Source organism: Drosophila takahashii, chromosome 3L (genome assembly GCF_030179915.1).
Source record: "Drosophila takahashii strain IR98-3 E-12201 chromosome 3L, DtakHiC1v2, whole genome shotgun sequence".
Classification (NCBI taxonomy): domain Eukaryota; kingdom Metazoa; phylum Arthropoda; class Insecta; order Diptera; family Drosophilidae; genus Drosophila; species Drosophila takahashii.
The window spans coordinates 5,211,840-5,231,083 of NC_091680.1; the positions used below are offsets into that span (position 1 = coordinate 5,211,840).

At 40.1% G+C, this 19,244-nt stretch overlaps 5 protein-coding genes and 1 non-coding gene across 10 annotated transcripts in view; 2 read left to right on the plus strand and 4 right to left on the minus strand.

The window, feature by feature from the left end:
* The window catches only part of Lamtor4 (Late endosomal/lysosomal adaptor, MAPK and MTOR activator 4), a 26,887-nt gene extending 13,443 nt beyond the window's left edge, over positions 1 to 13,444 (plus strand). Inside the window, exons 2-3 of one of the 2 annotated variants that reach the window (XM_070214725.1) lie at positions 12,860 to 13,013; positions 13,081 to 13,444. In XM_070214725.1, the coding sequence (XP_070070826.1) occupies positions 12,868 to 13,013; positions 13,081 to 13,291 (357 nt within the window). In that variant the 5' untranslated portion in view covers positions 12,860 to 12,867 and the 3' untranslated portion in view covers positions 13,292 to 13,444. Of the gene's footprint in view, positions 1 to 12,817; positions 13,014 to 13,080 lie in introns of those variants that run through there. The other variant, XM_017148708.3, reaches the window with a different exon arrangement.
* Fie (Fire exit) lies at positions 7,410 to 10,088 on the plus strand. Its single transcript, XM_017148709.3, has 4 exons — positions 7,410 to 7,840; positions 8,795 to 9,176; positions 9,238 to 9,374; positions 9,431 to 10,088. Exons 1-4 carry the CDS (start codon positions 7,697 to 7,699, stop codon positions 9,518 to 9,520), a joined length of 753 nt encoding a protein of 250 aa, XP_017004198.2. The 5' UTR covers positions 7,410 to 7,696; the 3' UTR covers positions 9,521 to 10,088.
* On the minus strand, positions 7,910 to 8,188 carry LOC123003128 (U11 spliceosomal RNA). Its single transcript, XR_006412435.1, has one exon. It is a non-coding gene; the product is annotated as a U11 spliceosomal RNA (small nuclear RNA).
* Positions 10,190 to 12,493, minus strand: Gr63a (Gustatory receptor 63a). Its single transcript, XM_017148676.3, has 3 exons — positions 12,169 to 12,493; positions 11,955 to 12,104; positions 10,190 to 11,368 (listed from the first exon to the last, which is right to left on the minus strand). The coding sequence occupies exons 1-3, from the start codon at positions 12,376 to 12,378 to the stop codon at positions 10,259 to 10,261; spliced, it is 1,470 nt and encodes a 489-aa protein (XP_017004165.2). The 5' UTR covers positions 12,379 to 12,493; the 3' UTR covers positions 10,190 to 10,258.
* Positions 13,382 to 15,083, minus strand: Ccz1 (vacuolar fusion protein CCZ1). The gene is made up of 4 exons (XM_017148707.3): positions 14,941 to 15,083; positions 14,786 to 14,883; positions 13,927 to 14,720; positions 13,382 to 13,873 (listed from the first exon to the last, which is right to left on the minus strand). The coding sequence occupies exons 1-4, from the start codon at positions 15,022 to 15,024 to the stop codon at positions 13,401 to 13,403; spliced, it is 1,449 nt and encodes a 482-aa protein (XP_017004196.2). The 5' UTR covers positions 15,025 to 15,083; the 3' UTR covers positions 13,382 to 13,400.
* Positions 15,084 to 15,410: 327 nt separating this feature from the next.
* Positions 15,411 to 19,156, minus strand: Ubi-p63E (Polyubiquitin-63E). Of its 4 annotated transcripts, none has more exons than XM_070214721.1 (2): positions 18,998 to 19,156; positions 15,411 to 17,753 (listed from the first exon to the last, which is right to left on the minus strand). In XM_070214721.1, the coding sequence occupies exon 2, from the start codon at positions 17,740 to 17,742 to the stop codon at positions 15,451 to 15,453; it is 2,292 nt and encodes a 763-aa protein (XP_070070822.1). In that variant the 5' UTR covers positions 17,743 to 17,753; positions 18,998 to 19,156; the 3' UTR covers positions 15,411 to 15,450. The 4 variants fall into 4 exon arrangements, with proteins under 4 accessions (XP_070070822.1, XP_070070824.1, XP_070070823.1 ...); XM_070214723.1 differs by lacking the exon at positions 18,998 to 19,156 and adding an exon at positions 18,853 to 18,991; XM_070214722.1 differs by lacking the exon at positions 18,998 to 19,156 and adding an exon at positions 18,538 to 18,656.
* Between the last annotated feature and the right edge of the window lie 88 nt (positions 19,157 to 19,244).

A 19,244-nucleotide genomic window follows, 5' to 3' on the forward strand; every position in this document is an offset into this window, starting at 1 on the left:
CCTTTCCAAAATATTGGAAACAAATATTAAAAGAACGAAAAATGCGTAGATAAGCTCTGAAACCTGAGTTTATGAAATGGCAATTTAAAGGAACTTACAAAAATCTCTTTAAAATTTTTTTTTTATTTAAGGCAGTATTATATTGATTTGAAAAGGAAATTTTTCCGTAGTGTGCTCCTTGTCAGCATGCAGCCAGCGATGTGGCCGCTCAGCCAAGCGCAAGGACGCTCCCGAGGTGGAAAAGAACGAGAGTTGGATGACACGGACGAGGATGTGGACGTGGACGAGAAGGACGACAGCGATGCTCCCTCACCTTGCTCATGCTGATCACGTCTATTTATTGTGCACATAATATGGGAGCAGCTCAGCTCGGCTTCGAGCTTCCTCCTCTTAATCCTCCTGCTCCTTGGACGACTCCTCCTTTCCTTCTGCTCCTCCGGCTACGTGCGACGCATGCATCGCTGGACACGCTTTGGGGTCCTTCGTGGCCATCCACCCACCCACTTTTTCCTTTGGACACTTTTTTTCTTCCTATTTCTATATTCTCCGCCGGGGAAAATTCAATTATCGAATGCGAATTTTTCTCCTCGCTTTTATTTCTTTTTATTCCTGTATTTTTCTTTTTTCCGTTTCCGCTTCGAATGTTTTTTTGTTTCAGCCGAAAGCATCCCAAGACGAACTTTCAGCGTATCAGCATTTATTTGCTGTTGATTTATGCAGCGAACACCCCCAACCCCCTTTGGCCTCCTCCTATGCCACCACCCCCATATTTTCAGCCCCCTTTGGGCTGCTCGCTCAGTCAAACAATCGACATTCGCATCCACATCCCAAGCGCTGTTGAATATTTGCCAAGTATGCTGATTGAATTTTTTCCAGTTGACTAAATGATATCAAGGATATTTGCCAGGCAAGCAAGGCGACTGTTTTTGCTCCTGCCAGCAGGTTGTGCCTCTTTAAGCCTATGAATTTTATGATTTACCCGGGATTTTCAGGAGTCTTCAAAACTCTGATTACATATAACCAAGGGGCAAGTTTTTGTTTAAGAATTGCCTAATTTAAGGAAAGGGTTTTTGCAAATAAAAGGGATTAAATAAATACATGCCTGAGGGACTAAGATATTCATAACAATGTAGCTATAATTCTCAATGCTAATTAGATTTTGCTTAAGGGCCTTTTGGTTGGCACGTAAATATTGCATAATTTATGGTACAAAGAAAAAATATTGGGATATAAAGTGCTCAATAGCTAAATAAATACTCTGAACTCATGGGATATATATTTTTTGAAATATTTAAAAAAAAAATAAAACTTTTAATTAGTTAAATAAAATAGAAATAAAAATCTGTAATTAGCTTAAAAAATTTAAATTTATTTATATTATTTTATATTTAATTTGTAATATTTTAGAATTATTATTTCGAGTTATGCACAAAAATGTTTCTAAAGAAGTCATGTTTAGTTAATATTATAATCACTATGGACGGCAGTCCATGTAGTGACGAAGCGCACCAGGAGAGTGTGCGAAGGCGACTACTATTATATAGCCGCAAAATTGAAAATCTGCTGTGATAGTCCGATCGTAATGAGTAATACACCAATCGAAAGGTATTGCAAAAACTTAAAGGATTGCATACCAAGACTTTAAGAAAATCAATTGGCTTGGGAGAGAGAGCGGTGAAAGTGAAAAAGTGAAAATTACGAAATTTGGAGCTGTTGGGGCCGGTGGGGATAAATGCCCCCTCGCAATGTTTTAGTTGTATTCCTTTTGAAAATACCCGTCGAATGAGGGGTCATTTGTCAAAATCCGACGCTCCGTTCAAAAGTTATAGCCAAAATAAGATTTCCTTCTTCTTCCCAAAATGAAAATTTAATTCTGTTTGTCAGTTTGTCAGTTTGTCAGTTTGTCAGTTTGTCAGTTTGTCAGTTTGTCAGTTTGTCAGTTTGTCAGTTTGTCCAAAACATGTTTCTTAAGTTTTGAAAATTTAATATGACGTTCATCACATCGATATAAAAAACTTTTGTTCTACCACTTTTGGAAAAACTCTCTAGTTTAGCGGGAAAACAGCTATAAATAGCTAAAATTCGGAAAACCGTAACTTCTATACTACTAAAGCTACAGACTTGTGCTGCATCTCGTTTGAAAGGTATTTTTAAATGCTATAAACGCCTTCTATATGCAATTTGTGTAAATGTAATAATTAAAAAGATATGAACAAAAGACAATTTTTTAAAACTTTTTTTTTAGCTTTTTTTTATTTTTCTCAAAAACGGCTCTAACGATTTTCTTGAAAACTTAAAACTGTATAGCCCTTGAGATTCCTTAAATTTTGGTATATAACACATTACTGTAAAAAGTCACGTTTAAAAGTTATTTTTATACGAAAATATCCACTTTTGCCAGCTCGAACAACTAAAGCTTCCTGAGTATTGAATTTTGTGTGTGGGTATCCGAACTGTATTTTAGGGTCATGGAATCAGTAAATTTGCACTTAAGAGTTCCATATAGGAATCTTTTGTTCTACGACTTTTGGAAAAAGCCGCTACTTTAGCGGGAAAAAAGCTAAAAATGGCTAAATTTCGTTAGTTTGTAAGTTCTACACTACTAAAGGTACAGACATGTGCCATACCTCGTTTAAAAGGTATTTTGAAATACTTAAACGCCTTTTTAACTTAATTTGTTTAAATACAATGGCTTACAAATTATGATTGACCAATTTAAATTTAAATGTATATATTAGCTCCTATGAGAACAAATGTAAACAAACAAAAACTTCTGATATCAAATAAAAACACCTCTTAACGAGGTAAAAAACTAGTGACGATCGCACCTTCAACATACAAAAGTTCTGATATCAACATTTGTGACGAAAAATTATTACACTCGTCATTAAATAGACTTTCTAATATTTTTTCATTCGGCACGCTGCAATAGAAAATGCCTGTGAAGGGAAAAAGGCTGGAATAGTTTGCTAGGGCGGGCCGAATGAGAAAATATTAGAAAGTCTATTTAATGACGAGTGTAATAATTTTTCGTCACAAATGTTGATATCAGAACTTTTGTATGTTGAAGGTGCGATCGTCACTAGTTTTTTACCTCGTTAAGAGGTGTTTTTATTTGATTCTATTATATCTAGAAATTCTTCTTGAAAACTTTTCTTAAAATATATCCTTATATCCTATATCATATCCAACTATAAACGCTTTGTGCAACTACCAATTTAATTACAGTTCCTGTTGGCAAAACACCGCCCTCCTACTTGCAACGGAGAAGCTTCCTTCTTCCTCCCCAGCAATCCGTGTTTGCCATTCTGCATCCTTTCGATGAGAATCCACGTCCTTCATCAGTGCATCTCATGCATATATCCATAAACCATTTAAGCAGCACATTGACAATTTCCAATATTTAGACACAGACAACTACTAATAATCGTGTTTGGCCGGCGTAAAGCGAGCATGCAGTTGGCAAATAGTCGACATATCCCAGATGAAACTATCCATCCATCCATCATCATTGGATCCAATGGATAATTAACACTGCTGGCGAATCGAGAGGCAGCGATCTATTTGAAACCGTTTGCCCTGCAATAATTAATATGCCCAACGTGCAGCAAAAGGGGGTTTTCAGTGGCTAAAAAGGGGGTTTCAGGGTGAAAATGGTTCGGGTTTGGTGGGCCATAAAAGGCGTTAAATTGACACAATTGAACACACCCTTGAGATTCGAGTGAGTGAGGGTTTTCTCACTCGTTTGTTTGCAATTGCCGCTGCAGGAACTGAATGTTGCTGCGGGGTTTATGGTGTTGCTGCTGTGCGTGTTGCTGTTGCTGCTGTTCCTGCGGTGGGGGTGCATGTTTAATCGCAACATCTTCATCATTGCGGCACCGCGAAAATTCGAATCCGCGAAACAAGTCAGCGATGTGAAAATGTATCCCAAAACAATGAGATGAGCTGACAATACATCCCTGCTTATAAAACCCCCTCTCATATTTGTCCTTTGCAAATATGGGCGACAATTGATATTTGGCGTTTAAATGCGATTCCAAAAACGTGACAGCATTATGAAGGAGATGAGATGGCAAAATTATGATATTAATAGGATGAGTACTGCTAGAGAATTTAAAGAGAAAGGAGTGATAAGAAATATTTACTTAGAATTTAATTGAGATCTTTAAGAGAAAATATGAGAGAACAATAGCAAAATGCATTTAATATATATTATACCAAAAAACTCTGAAGATCTAAGAACATATTTATCTTTAAAGAACATATTTATCTAATGACAACATTTAGAAGCATTTACCTAGAAGTTTAAGGCTAGAACAATCGATAAATGTATTTAATTTATTGCAAATTATCAAAAATTAAAATTATATTTTTTTATTAAATGAAATTTTTTATTAAATGTCAAATTCTTTAAAATATTAAAATAATTCTAATTATTTTCCTTATTAAGACACATATTATTTATTACCAATTTATTTTCTAGTTATTACAAAAATTTACATTTAAAGTGGGTTATTTAAAGGGGTTTCATCGCCAACGAACGTTAATTGACTTGAATGGGGATCCGCCCAAAGTTAATTCCTTTTTTATTTAGTAATTACTTTTAGATCTCTATAAACCAAGAACAAATGCATTTTCACTGGGATACCACTTGAATTCAACTACCCCACCCCCAAAAAAAACCTGCAACTTTCATAGATCGAAAATGCCTGCAAACCCGACGACTGTCAAAACAGGCAAACAAATTGTGCAAATAAGTCGGGGAAATGTTATTTATGCTCGCAAGATTTTCTGTGATTAAATAACTAAGGCCCCCGAAGTCCATTCCCCTCGACAGTTGTTTAGTTGCGGTTGTAGAATGACAGGAGTTGGAGAGTTGGAGGCTCGGGCTCAGCTGAGCTCCAAATGTGTCAGCATCGGTTGCATATTAATGGCCCGGAGGTGTGCATGCCAATTGTCATGCGCTGAAATGCTTGTTAACAACGTCGATTGCTTTTGGGCAACCAGTCGTCGTCTATATCCCCAGTCCCCCAACCACATCCCATCCACATCCTCATCCTCATCCACTTCCAGCCAAATCCAACTCCCTCTCCCACTTTTTCCTTTTTTAATCAAAAAGAAGTCGATGCTCCTGACTCCTGACTCCAGAATTCAGCATCCAGACTCCTCCCCCGTGGCAATAACGCCACACATTTGTAATGTTGCTTCTGTTTTTGGCTGAAAGAGGAGCCCAGGAAGCAGCAGAGACAGCCAAGGAACTGCATTGGATGCTTACACTGGGAGAAATGGTCTAGCTACAAAGAAAATATTACACTCCAATATTATGAGCTATATTTAAGATCTTGCCATAAAGAAAAAATATCACTTTAATATTGTTATATTGTTAATATTATGTACTATAAATTTTATTTAATTTTAAATATAGTTATATCCTAAAACTTGTAAGGATACTGCTTAATATTATAAAAGCAAGGCATTTTAAACACTTCTTAACACGGATTTCCAAACACTAAACATTTTTATGATACCACATATGCACTTCTTATGCAAATCTTAATGATATTATATTTTATACCAAAAACTTTACTGTGCTACTTTTTTAAATAAAAGATTTTATTATTTTTAGGCCATAAAAAAAAAGTTGGCAAAATACTATACTTAATATTTGAAATAGTTATTTTTCATATATTTAACATTTAAAACCCCCTTATTATTTTTCCCTGTGCATCTCTTAGATGCATTTTACAAGTTACTTTAAGGCAATCAATTTGTAGTCGAATCGCGCGGATCGCAAGAGGGCGGTTCGGGTGATGGGCTGGAAAAACCAATCAAAAGAGCGTTGCGAACGCAAATTGAACGGCAAATGGTTGCAAGATGATATTTCAATACACCAGCTTGCAGGGATCGGATCACCTGTGCTCCGAAAGTCGGAAACCCAGAAGAACCGAACAACCGAACCACCTTTCGCCTTCCCTCCCCCTTTTGGCCATCACATTTTGGCCATAAATTATCGACGGGCGACGCCTGCGCGTAGTTTTCTTACTTTTTTGCAGTTATGATTATCGCGCCAGGATGGAAATGGAGATGGTGAAAAAATTCCCGTGTGTGTGCAAACAAATGTAAAAAATTTTTAATTGACTTTTGCAGTTTTGCCAGTTGCACTTTTTATGGCCCCTCGCGTGCATGGCAGCTTAAAAGTTAATAAAACACGCCCAATGATAACAAGCCGCCAACATAACATACATATATTGCCCCTGAGGTCTTCATCATCGTTTCGTTTTTCGTTTTTCCACCAACATTGTGAGCTGATCCTTAGTTCGCGATCCTTGCTTTTTTTCGGAGCTCCGAGCTCGTAGAAAAACAATCAATTAGGCCCACAAGTAGCTCCCAACTCCAAGGGAGCGCCATAAGTCGCATTTCCCATTCCCCCCACCGAATCCACCGAAGATCATGATGGTGATGATGGGGTTTCGGATGGTTAGAATGGTTCTGCTGGAGTTGGAGTGTTGCCCAGTGGCATCGACACGACTTTGATTCTCTTTCCGCGCCGACTGGCCGCAGTTTTATGGCCTGCTTTGGCAAAATTTATGTTACATTTTTATAGTTCCAGTGTAAATTGACTTTTAAAATGCAAAAATTTATCATAGCAACGGGCTGTGGAGTGGAGTGCGCAAAGGGGAAGTCCCGTCCCGAAGCGGCAACATTAATTGCTTGGGCTGCGAAAGAACAGTGGCAACTCTGTCGGAAGCTCTGAAAAGTCACCGAAAAAAAGCTCAACGAGTGGGGCGATAAACATCTGCGCGGTTTCAAGGGGAAAACAACCCCCAAATTGTTCGGTGAAGAGGGTAAAATAAGTAACAGAACTTTTATATACCCTGAATTTTGAGAAATATTCCAATATTTAAACAGAATTTTTGAAAAGATTAAGAAAAATCTTAAAAAAAATATTTCGGGGTCACCAAATATTGATTCCTTTTTTGTACTTCAAAACTTAGTTACATTAGCAATGCCAATTTGGCATAAAAAAAATAAAATAAAAAAATAAAAAATAAAAATAAAACAAATAAATACTAAATACAACTAAAACTAACCAATTAAATAAATTAAGAAATAAAAACCTCAAATAATAAAGTAAAATCTTGAATATAAGAATTCGGGGTCACCAAAAATGTATTTGATTTGAGCAAATTATAATTATAAATAAATAAATACTAAATAAAACTAAATTGTAAGTCGGAGTCACCAAACATTAACATAACGCCTTTTAAGTTGCATTTAAAATATTGATTTACTAAAAAAGATTTATTTTTAAAATTTCAAGAACCAAACCTTATCACATAGCCAACCAACTGACGCCTAGAAAATGAAACAAAACACAGTCGTAAAAGCTCTCCACCGAGTCAAAACATTTCGCAGACCTTGGCACTCAGCGTTGTTTTATCCATATAGTGTTTTTTTTCGCTTGATTAATTCAGCAGTGCAGTTTTCAGAGGGAAAAGCTCCGGAAAAGTTTTTTGGCTGCGTGGGTGTTGTTCCGCATTCTCCACCTTTTCGCGACGTCCACAAGTCAAGTCCAATTGCATGACGAAACAGCCGCGGAACAGTTGCGTTGCTCTTTGATTAGCTGAAAGCGGGAAAAATCCATAAATTGATTGCGGGGCGAAACTCGAGGAAAACTCGGAAAAACTCCAATAAAATGTTGCTGCCGTCGGTGAGCGGTTCGTCCGCCGTGGGATGCAAGTGGAAAAACTGCTGTCGCCGAAGCTGGGAAATGATGATGGCGCCCGTATCGCCCAAGAATCTCAGGACCACGGCACTCCTTACGAGTATCTATCAGTTGGTGAGTCTTAACAGATATATCCCCTAGATAAACAGATTATATAAGAGGGATAGCAATGGATATATCAGGCGGGGCGCAGCGCACTGGCACGCAGGCGGAATTCCGGAGAATCCCTCGAGCAATCCAGGATGTGCAGCCGCGGCCCCAGGACCAAAAATTACGCACTGGATATGCAAAGCCATACCCCACTGGGCGCGCAAGGAGCCGTCGAAGGCGGCAATGGGTACGCTCGCCCCCGCCGCCACCCCCGGAAATCCAGGGGCGGGGCGAAGGGGACGCTCCTGCGGCGCAATGCGTCTGCACTTTTGTTCAAGTGATCGAGAACGTGCCAGGACGAGCACCCTTTTTATTGTTTCGCTGGGAAGTTTAGCGCGAGTCATGGCGAAAGCCGCCAAAACCAGTTGGGAATTATTGGGACAGCTTGCGGCTCTGTCGTTCAGTTCGAGGGGGTGGGGGTGAATAGGGGTGGTAGCCCCCAGCTGATCGCTGGGATGTTCCGGTTTTCGCTAAAAGTTTAGCGGTTTGAAAATTGGAGTTCTGAAAGCTCGCAGTTTAATTATAATTATATTGAAATGGTAATAAACTTACTAGCTATTACTATGACGATGCTTTTAAAATTCTTATAAATACTTAAGTTTATAAAGTATTTGCATCTTAAATTATTAAATGTATTTAAACTAAATTTTTTCGCTTATAATATTTGAGATATGAAAGCTTTCAGTTTATTCATAGCTATATTGTAATGCCAATAACTTAACCAGCTATGTGTTATATTGTTATATTATATTTATGTGTTATATTATATTTAATTTTTTTTAATATGAAATTAGTTTTTAAATACCTTAAAACTTTTTTAAATTTTTTGGTATTATACCATTTTTTAAAAATATATTTCAGTCATTCAAAGTTTTTTTTCTAAATATTTTATTCACATTTCGTTTATTTTTCCCCCAGTTAATTTCGCACTGCGCTCTGTTCCTGGTTCTTTTGGGACTGGCTCATGCCGAACAGATGTGCGAGGTCCTGGAGCTGGACATCCTGGACCAGAAGGACAATGGTTTCTACAACATGTCGCCCTTCCACAATGATCTTCGCCTGCAAACGGCCGCCCAATTGGCCGCAGCCACGGAAAACCTACTCTATGTGATGGCCGGAGTGGCGGGAACCTATGCCCTGAGTGCCATATCCCTGTTCTTTGGCGTCTACAAGAATCGACCGGGATTGATTGTTCCCTGGCTGATCGTAGAGTTCCTCTTGATGGTGGGCCTGGGAGCTCTGGTTTTCATGTTGAGGGACACGAAAATGGTGCAATTGCTGGGTGGTCAAGTGCCCTACTGTAAGTTAGGATTGTAAAAAATATTTTAAAATATTTTAAAATTTTCCTTACTTTTTAAAAGTTATCATCTGCTATGTTTTGATCTGCATGGATTACTGCAAGTGGTATGTGATCCATAGTTTCTACCAGAGCTTGCGTACCATGAATAAACTCAGGGAGATTGCCACTGTGGCCATTCCTTGTCCAGCTCCAGGAGCCGTAAGTTGGTTAAATTATATATCTAAAATCTTATAAATAATCCCTATATCCCTTAGATACCCTATCGTTTCCAACGCGAGCACATGTACCTGGGCAGCAATGGTTATAAGCACATCCTAACCGAATCTCCCGATGGGCAGTGTTAAATCAGTGAGGAGAGATCGGATTTTGTTTTGGAACTTCCCCATCAGGTGTCTTGATTGCAATTGTACTACAGTTTCTGTATGGCAAAACCGAGTGTGATATGGTTAAAGAAGAGATACTATTTTAGATAGCCAACGGTTATGGTTAGAGGGGCATATTAATACATAATCGTCTATATCCCAAAAGGAAATATCGGTTTGTCGGCAAATACATAAACTATTTTTGTGTAGAACTAACTCTTAAAGTTACACCTAAATACGAATTAGGTACAAAAAAAGAAACGAATTTTAAAACAAAAAGAAAATTAGTCACAGGCTGGAATCGAACTCGGGACTTCCAAGCGAAGGTCGCACATTCTAACCACTGGGCTACGCAAAGCTTGTCTGATTTCAATTGGCATTCAAATAAATAGCAACGAAGTTTAAAGTTTCTTTTCTTTGTAGACTGTAAGAGAAATTTACTAAATATGCCTTAAATTCAGTTAAATAGCAATATTTTAAGTATTCTGGTTTTGTAGCACGGAACAAACAAACGTATAAATATCAAATAAAAGTGCAAAATTGTAACATATCCTAAGAAGTTTTTCTGAATTTTATAGATTTAATGGTACATACCTTTTAAGAAATTGTAAAACTGGTAGTTAGTTTTTGGTGCTTTTATTATTTGGCCTCAGCTACAGATGCATTTTATCTTAAACTTTTGGTTTATCTATTTAGCCTACAGCTTAATCCTCTCGTTTCTTAACCCTTCCTTCCCTTTGGCTTCACAATTGGTGGTGCCACAGTGGTTCCAGCAGTGGTGGTGCTTGGAGTACTAGCTCCCATTAGACTCATATCATTATCCAAGTTGTCCATTACAAAATCCACCACTGTGATATTGGTAGTCCCCTCAGAATCTCCTTTGTCAGTGGGAATACTGATCTGGAACTGCAGCAAAACCACCAGATAAGTGACCATGGTGGTTAGGAGTCCCTTAAAGAGACTCCTGTTCACATCGAAAAAGCCACCGCAATTTATGGTCGAGGGATTCATTTCGGTGGCTCGCAAAAACATATTTATCTCCGTCTGGGCATCCGAATTCATCCAGTTTAGCTCCACCATGAGTAGCTTCTTTTGGAAATTGGTTCGCACATTAACCGAAGCATAATGCGCCTCATCGCAGATATAGAATAGCAATCCAATGTTCCACAATGCCGTAATGGTCAATCCTATATCCTTGATGCCAAATCCCTCGGAGAGCTGCGACATAAGTCCATAAATCGATAGCGTGATGATGAAGAACAGGTAAAGACTCATGAAAACAAAGGTGTAGCACATGGCGTTTCCAGTATCCCGGGTAAGTTTGCTCAGCCGAAGCCACAAAACCCGATAATCCGCCACCATGGCAGCGGGTCCAATGTGTTTCAGGGCCTTCTGGAACCTCTCCGCCAGCAAATGGGCCGTAATACTCATGGCCTCGCAAATGAGGAACCACCAGGCACCCAACATGGCCGTCAAGTTATCCAGAATGCAGTAGGGCACCACCTGATTGATGTTCAAATCCGACATGGTAATGTGGGTGATGACTACCGATAGAACGGACAGTATCGGCAACACGGTGGCTATGTAAACCGCCTTTTGTCGGAGTTTTAAGGGCAAACTATGTCCGGAAATCTGGTAGTACAACACCTCGAAGTCATCCCAATCATTGAAGAGTTTGGCTATTTTCCTGGCCTCGTACCACAGGATGGGTATAATCATGATGGGCAGGATGTTGACCAGGAACAAGTAGGCAATCACCGCCTCCTCGAAGGGTCCACTCAGGGATCGAACGATGTGGATGCGGTTGTTGGCCACATAGCCCACGTAGCACTGGAAAATTAGTTATACAAGTTAGATATTAGTATTTACTTTGTATATTTTAAATTATTACATTTTTTTTCTATTTGAATGTGCTTTTTTTTTAGTCATAATGTGCTTTTTAGATTGTTATTTATGAGAAATATTATTTTTATTTTTTAAAGAACTCAATAAAAACATATAAAATTGTTGATAAACTCTAAAAAACTTTAAAAATTCTTTGGGCACTGGATATTGTTGAGTTTCAAAAACTGAGAACGAATTTATTTTCCATAAAATGAGTATGTGATTGAAATATTTCAATTTTTTTTAAAAATTAATCACTTTTACAATTACTGTTCTTTTTTAGGGAATTTATAAAAATTGTCTCTTTGAAAGGTTATCAAAAATACAAAACTTTGTAAACACTCTTAAAAAATTTTATAAAATGTTTGGCACTGAAAATTTTTGAAATTATATAACTTTTAGGTTTTTTTTTTGAGTTTAGAAAATTGGGAAAGATATTTTTTTCCATTAAATCCAACTGTGTTTCAAACTGTTCAATGTCTTTAAAGATATAGGAGTTTAAAAGTTTTTGTTTCATAGAATCAACACTCACCGCCAGGAGCACAAAGAAAACCACTGAGTAAATAAAGGAGGCGGAGCTCATTTCGAACTTGGCACGGGCAGGACCACGTCGCACTATGGGTAATACTCCAATAATCCTTAAGAACCAGTTGACAGGAGCAATGTTCCTGTAGAAAACACTCTGGAATAGGGACGATATTCAGCTTTAAAAAGGAAACTTTGGATCAGAAAGAAACCTTACTCACCGGAGTAAATTCCGGATTATTGGAGGCCGTGCTGTCGGAGCTCTTTTTCCTGTCCATCGGAGGAGCTTCATAATCCGCATCCAAGCGCTCTGCCAATCCAATGGAGTACTTCCTTACCCCGTACAAATATGCCTGGGCATTGGCACTATTCAGGGGCTTTGCGTTGAGGAACACCGCGTCGGCTTTCTTGCGTCGATAGTAGTTGGCCATTCCTGGAGAGACTGTCTTCGGAATTCCCGTGTCCGTGGCCTTTTAAAACTTTTGCCAACCAGACGGAGGCATTAGCCATGCACCTGGACACACGCCCCCATATCGACCACGCCCCCTGTTGACTTAGAGCCGGAGTTTTAGTTTCCTGTTGATGTGCGTTGTTTGTCTTTTGAATGCATTAACCTTAGCCCGGTGTCCCAATTTCGAATTTGTGTCAATGGCGCGCAGTTGGCGATTTGCAACACTTGAATTTTTTAGTATTTTTTGGATTTTTTAGTATTTTTTCAGGATGTAAGATATTTTGAAAGAAGATTATTTATTTTATTTAAGTTTTTTAAATAATATTTCTATTTTGTTATTCCATAATTATCTAGAAACACAAATAATTTAATCAAATTAAATAAAAGTAACGGTATCTGCTGAGTTCAACACTCTGGTCACACTTTTGGGTGTGGGTGAATAAAAGATAAATAATAATAATACTTAAAAATGGACAGGGAAAAGTTGATAGTGCCCAATCAAATTGGCTACCTGATCCTCAAGGAAGATGGAGCCGTCCTGGAATCGGGAGGAGAACTCAAGAACGATGAGCACAGTGCAGATGTGATAATGGGGCTGCTGAATCTCACAGAGAGGTGGGTTTTGAATCACAAATATCATAGGGATTCCATTAGTAATATTTTAAATACGTATATTTCCCAGCATCGACGAGTCCTTCATGCCGAACAGCAGTTGTGAGAGGATCACCATCGACTACGAGCAGCACTACTACAGCATCTGCATGTCCAATCGTCGGATTTACATAGTTAAGATCAGCAAATCCCAGAATGGAGTCACCACCACGACCACGAGCTCCTCCTCGTCCAATAGTGTCTACAATGATGCCAGCGATTCCGGGGCGGTGCTGGCTTGAAATCCGGATACTCTGGATGCCCGGTTGCCCACTTGCCGATTCTGTTGGCAGGGCAACCCACAAAGACCCCACAATTGGCGCACTCCCATCCTCTATCTGATCCTCCTCTTTATTTGTCAAAAAATACATCATCTGTGAGCTCCTGCTCGAAAATCCGTCTCGCTTCCTGGGTGACATCCAATAGAGTAGCCTTGCTGTTGCAAAGGATCACATAGTATTGCCTGTAGTTGCAGCGACGCTTCACAATCCAATAGTCATTGGTGGTCTTTACTTGCAGCTCCTCAGCGGGAGCACTCTCCATTTCCTCTTTCCCGCTTGGATTGGCCAAATCCGCTATGATACTAAGCACATTGCGGGGCAATCCTTGGGGCAGGTGCCTCTGGAAGTTGGTGTGATGCTGCAGACTCTGTTCGTTGATGAATAGGTACTTGGGCGACATTTCGCTGTTCTCCTGACCTGTGGCTCCACCCACTGCCTCTTTTGTTAGCTCACTGGTTATATCGCGGGCTAGGGAAGTCAATTGGGGAGCCATGTAGCCATGGAGTTCGTCGTAAAGCTCTTGTTTGGGTGCCGGTTGGTCAGCTAAAAGTTAAGGAGGGTTAATATTGGTTACATAGTTAGTGATTCCAACTTACCATCCAAAAACAGGCAGAGTGTGATGTGTAAAGCGCGATATATAAGCAGATAGTAGGGTTTCACTTGCTTCTCCAAGGTTACACAGACTTTTAAGGGATAATCTTCCTCACTAGCAACCTCCTGATCATCTCCCTCGCCTTTCTCCTTATTCCTCACAAATCCCCCCACCTGGCACTCACTTATGCTCCTCTTTAGCGATGGACTCACTGCCATGGAGGAGCTGCTGACCTCCGCTTTCAGCACATGCTGAATCACATACGAATGCAAACAGTAAAGATCCTCTGGCTTAAGTTTTCCGCCGCAAAGAACCTGCTCCTGGTAGAGCATTATGCTCTGTTTAATAACCGGAAAGGTTTCGCCCAGCATGCCAAAGTTTTGGGCACGCAAAAATAGCGATTTGTCCAAGGGAAGATATTGAATGGAATGCAGCATGTCGATGATATCACATTGAGCGGGGTCTTTAAGGTTACTAAGGTGAAGATCATAGAATTTAAGAAGCTCCTGGCAGAGCAGTTCCCTTCGCTTATCAGGATTGGATTCCTCACTTCCAAAAATAGAGAAACCGCCGTGTAGAAAGCGAAACATTTGATAGCATTGCCTTAGGATGGCCCTATAAATCCTGTCGGAGATCTCGGCACCCCGATAATCGGCCACCTCCACGCCCTCCTTAAGTCGCACCTCCTTGGGAACATTTAGAACCATAACTAGCCAATATCCCGGCTCTGGTTGGCAAAAAAGTTGGGTAGTTTTCTGGGTATGCAACGCCTGACAATCGTCTTCGGAGGTAAAAGTTCTGGAAAAGTGGGAAAATCACTACCATTACTCACTTCCCCGGCTAGTACAAAGTCCAATAAATACCCTGTAAACCTTATAATGGCCTCACTCAGTCCCACATCCTTGATTTTCGTGTTTAATTCAATGTCATTTGGATGGTAAAACAAAATCTTCTTGTGTTCCTATGCAAAAATTACTCATTTAGGGGCGTTTCCTTGGCCTTAAAATATTACACCCACCTCTCCTTCTATTTGGCCAAAGCTCGAGTTGAAAATGTAGAAGCTACGCAGCGTAATTTCCACGCGCTGCAATAATTTAGCCATTTTAAACCAATAATCAAATAATTTATTTTGGCAAATAATGAAAATGCACTAACGCCTCCTTTATGGTCAACCAGGGCTGCATTATACCAAATCTAGTATTTTTGGTATTTACTTGAATATCCTTAACAAAGCCGCCAAATTTAAAAGAAAATACCACCCCATTAAAAACTACAATTTTTAAACAATTGCTCATTTATTTTGTGTTTTATGAATTTGAAAAGGAAATTTGGTTATATATTTAAAGAGAAGCCGTAACTAACGTGATATCCTGGTCTGTACTGAAATTTGGAATTTTGCAATGGCCGCCCCTTCCAAAATTGAAGAAAGGGGCTTGACCGCCTTCTATTGCTTGCTAATATTTTATCTTGAATGAGTCTCGGGTAAAGTGCGTGCTAAGAATTGTGTTTATTTGGAAATGCATTCAGTTTAAGCCTGGATTCCTCCGCGGAGACGGAGCACCAAGTGCAAAGTGGACTCCTTCTGGATGTTGTAGTCGGACAAGGTGCGACCATCTTCTAGCTGTTTTCCGGCAAAGATGAGACGCTGCTGATCTGGAGGAATTCCCTCTTTGTCCTGGATCTTGGCCTTTACGTTTTCGATGGTGTCCGATGGCTCAACCTCCAGGGTGATGGTCTTGCCAGTCAAAGTCTTCACGAAGATCTGCATACCACCACGGAGACGGAGAACCAAGTGGAGGGTAGATTCCTTCTGAATGTTGTAGTCAGAAAGAGTACGCCCATCCTCAAGCTGCTTGCCAGCGAAAATGAGACGCTGCTGATCTGGGGGGATTCCCTCCTTGTCTTGGATTTTAGCCTTCACATTCTCAATCGTGTCAGAGGGTTCGACCTCCAGGGTGATGGTCTTGCCAGTGAGGGTCTTTACGAAGATCTGCATACCACCGCGAAGACGGAGAACCAGGTGAAGAGTGGATTCCTTCTGGATGTTATAATCGGACAAAGTGCGTCCATCTTCAAGCTGTTTTCCGGCGAAGATCAATCGCTGCTGGTCTGGGGGAATTCCTTCCTTATCCTGAATCTTAGCCTTGACGTTTTCGATGGTGTCTGAAGGCTCAACCTCAAGAGTGATGGTCTTGCCAGTCAAGGTCTTGACGAAGATTTGCATTCCTCCACGAAGACGGAGGACCAAATGGAGGGTAGACTCCTTCTGGATGTTGTAATCGGACAGGGTGCGTCCGTCCTCCAGTTGTTTGCCAGCGAAGATGAGACGCTGCTGATCTGGAGGGATTCCCTCCTTGTCTTGGATCTTGGCCTTTACATTCTCGATGGTGTCGGATGGCTCGACTTCCAGGGTGATGGTCTTTCCGGTCAAAGTCTTCACGAAGATCTGCATTCCTCCACGAAGACGGAGAACCAAGTGCAAAGTGGACTCTTTCTGGATGTTATAATCGGACAGGGTGCGTCCGTCCTCCAATTGTTTTCCGGCAAAGATCAATCGCTGCTGATCTGGGGGGATTCCTTCCTTATCCTGGATTTTAGCCTTCACATTCTCGATGGTATCGGAGGGTTCGACCTCCAAGGTGATGGTTTTTCCAGTGAGGGTCTTCACAAAGATCTGCATTCCACCACGGAGACGGAGGACCAAATGGAGGGTAGATTCCTTCTGAATGTTGTAATCAGAAAGAGTGCGCCCATCTTCAAGCTGCTTGCCAGCAAATATCAAACGCTGCTGATCTGGAGGAATTCCCTCCTTGTCTTGGATTTTGGCCTTCACATTCTCAATGGTGTCGGATGGCTCCACTTCAAGGGTGATAGTCTTTCCGGTCAGAGTCTTCACAAAGATCTGCATACCACCACGCAGACGAAGCACCAAGTGCAGGGTGGATTCCTTCTGGATGTTATAATCGGACAGGGTGCGTCCGTCCTCCAATTGCTTGCCAGCGAAGATCAAACGCTGCTGATCTGGGGGAATTCCCTCCTTATCCTGGATCTTGGCCTTCACATTTTCAATCGTATCGGAAGGTTCCACCTCCAAAGTGATGGTCTTGCCAGTCAAGGTCTTCACGAAGATCTGCATACCACCACGAAGACGGAGCACCAAGTGCAAAGTGGACTCCTTCTGGATGTTGTAGTCAGAAAGAGTGCGTCCGTCCTCAAGCTGCTTGCCGGCAAAAATGAGACGCTGCTGATCTGGGGGGATTCCCTCCTTATCCTGAATCTTGGCCTTCACATTCTCAATAGTGTCGGATGGCTCCACTTCAAGGGTGATAGTCTTTCCGGTCAGAGTCTTCACAAAGATCTGCATACCACCACGCAGACGAAGCACCAAGTGCAGGGTGGATTCCTTCTGGATGTTATAATCGGACAGGGTGCGTCCGTCCTCCAATTGCTTGCCAGCGAAGATCAAACGCTGCTGATCTGGGGGGATACCCTCCTTGTCTTGGATTTTAGCCTTCACATTCTCGATGGTATCAGAGGGTTCGACCTCCAGAGTGATGGTCTTTCCGGTCAAAGTCTTAACGAAGATTTGCATACCACCACGGAGACGCAGCACCAAATGAAGGGTAGATTCCTTCTGGATGTTGTAGTCGGACAGGGTGCGTCCATCTTCGAGCTGCTTTCCGGCGAAGATCAATCGCTGCTGGTCTGGGGGAATACCCTCCTTATCCTGAATCTTAGCCTTCACATTCTCAATCGTATCGGAAGGCTCCACCTCCAAGGTGATGGTCTTGCCAGTCAAGGTCTTCACAAAGATCTGCATGTTGGATTATTCTGCGAGTAGAAAATCGAGATGGAAAATCAGTATAAATTCAGATCTGTTTTCGCTGGTGAAATTACACAACTGAAGAAATTTTGAAATTTCCAGTCTGAGTAATCAAAAATTAACAGATTAATTTATCGAAGCCTGCTTTTTGAAGTTCCTATCGTTTCTTGTTCTCATTCCCCCTCCTTTCGCTTATTTGAACAAAAGGAGGTGAAGAAACTTCGGAAACAAAGAGGAATTGAGAAATTGAAAAAAACCTTTGTTCCGTTGCTTCGTCACTTTTCTTTGGTGGTGTGCGTGTGCAGCTCAAAATGCATACATACACAATTTTCGTATGTATACCGATGACGTCACAGCATTGCAAGCAATGTGAAATTTTCAGACGTGGCCTTTTTAAAGAAATGTTCTTATTTCAGCTAAAATAACACTATTACGTTAGGTGAAACCTTGAATTAATTTAACCAGTAATGCAATACACACAAAGTTGCGTGTGTATGCGTGACTTCTCGAATTTTCAGTGGCGTCACTGCGAATTTCACAATCTGCCAATAAATCTTGGCGAAAAACAATAAACACGCAGCTTTTATTTATAGATTTGTTTGTGTTTTGCTGCCAATTAATTGGGAAAAACTTATGCGTAGCTGCCAATTTCTAATTTTCTAATTACGCAGAGGGTTGAATAAGAAAAAAATACAAAATGGCGGAGGAAAAACCTTGAACTGCAGTTTTTGCTCAACTTTTCACTGCCTTTTAACTGTTATTTGTAACCGAGAAATGCGTTTATCAACTTACGTTTTCTTGTAACTTTCGAGAATGTTCTCTATATTTTACTTTTATCACCAACTAATTAAATATTATATACTTTTCGTTTGGGTTTTTATTTTTTATTTTTTGCTTACTGCTCGCTGCAATTGTCAAAAGGTTTTAAATAAGACCGTTCGCGGACGTGGCTTATATACCCTCGGTATATAAAAAGTACTAAAAAATACCGATAAAATACACCAATACACTGAAAACTATTGGGTGGCAAAACTTTTTAATAACTGTTTTCAAAATATATTTTAATTTTAGCCAACTCACTTTTTCTCTTTTTTTTTCTCAACTCACCACAATACAAAATATTAAAATATTTTCAAGACTATATCAAAACGAGACCTTGATACCGCACTGACTTGACCGGCTGAATGAAATTCTTTGCCGAGAAAACCTACTTTTACTGTGACACCGAATTCAACGCCACCTTTGCACTTACCAAAATCAAAAGTCCAAATGTGTGTTCTATGTTTTTGTATGGCACTGTTTTTTACCGACTATAATTTTGAAAGTCGCAGCTTGACTGGCAAATTTTAAAGTAATTTTGGGTGTGACTGAAGGTGTGATGTAATGAGTGTTGAGGCAACGACTGCTTTATAAATCTTTTTGATTATAAATTTCTAAACTTTGCTATTTCCACAACAACAAAGGGTCAAAGAATTTAATCTATCATGGCATATAATTAA

Excerpts from the sequence above, each read along its gene's own strand:
- Fie (XM_017148709.3), top strand. The coding sequence starts at position 7,697 with ATGTTGCTGCCGTCGGTGAGCGGTTCGTCCGCCGTGGGATGCAAGTGG. Across the intron at positions 9,177-9,237 it reads GGGTGGTCAAGTGCCCTACT|TTATCATCTGCTATGTTTTG; the intron begins GTAAGTTAGGAT and ends ACTTTTTAAAAG. Across the intron at positions 9,375-9,430 it reads CTTGTCCAGCTCCAGGAGCC|ATACCCTATCGTTTCCAACG; the intron begins GTAAGTTGGTTA and ends TATATCCCTTAG.
- Gr63a (XM_017148676.3), bottom strand. The coding sequence starts at position 12,378 with ATGGCCAACTACTATCGACGCAAGAAAGCCGACGCGGTGTTCCTCAAC. Across the intron at positions 12,105-12,168 it reads ATAATCCGGAATTTACTCCG|AGTGTTTTCTACAGGAACAT; the intron begins GTGAGTAAGGTT and ends TCCCTATTCCAG. Across the intron at positions 11,369-11,954 it reads TTTTCTTTGTGCTCCTGGCG|TGCTACGTGGGCTATGTGGC; the intron begins GTGAGTGTTGAT and ends CTAATTTTCCAG.
- Ccz1 (XM_017148707.3), bottom strand. The coding sequence starts at position 15,024 with ATGGCTAAATTATTGCAGCGCGTGGAAATTACGCTGCGTAGCTTCTAC. Across the intron at positions 14,884-14,940 it reads TTGGCCAAATAGAAGGAGAG|GAACACAAGAAGATTTTGTT; the intron begins GTGGGTGTAATA and ends ATTTTTGCATAG. Across the intron at positions 14,721-14,785 it reads GCCATTATAAGGTTTACAGG|AACTTTTACCTCCGAAGACG; the intron begins GTATTTATTGGA and ends CCACTTTTCCAG.
- Ubi-p63E (XM_070214721.1), bottom strand. The coding sequence starts at position 17,742 with ATGCAGATCTTTGTGAAGACCTTGACTGGCAAGACCATCACCTTGGAG.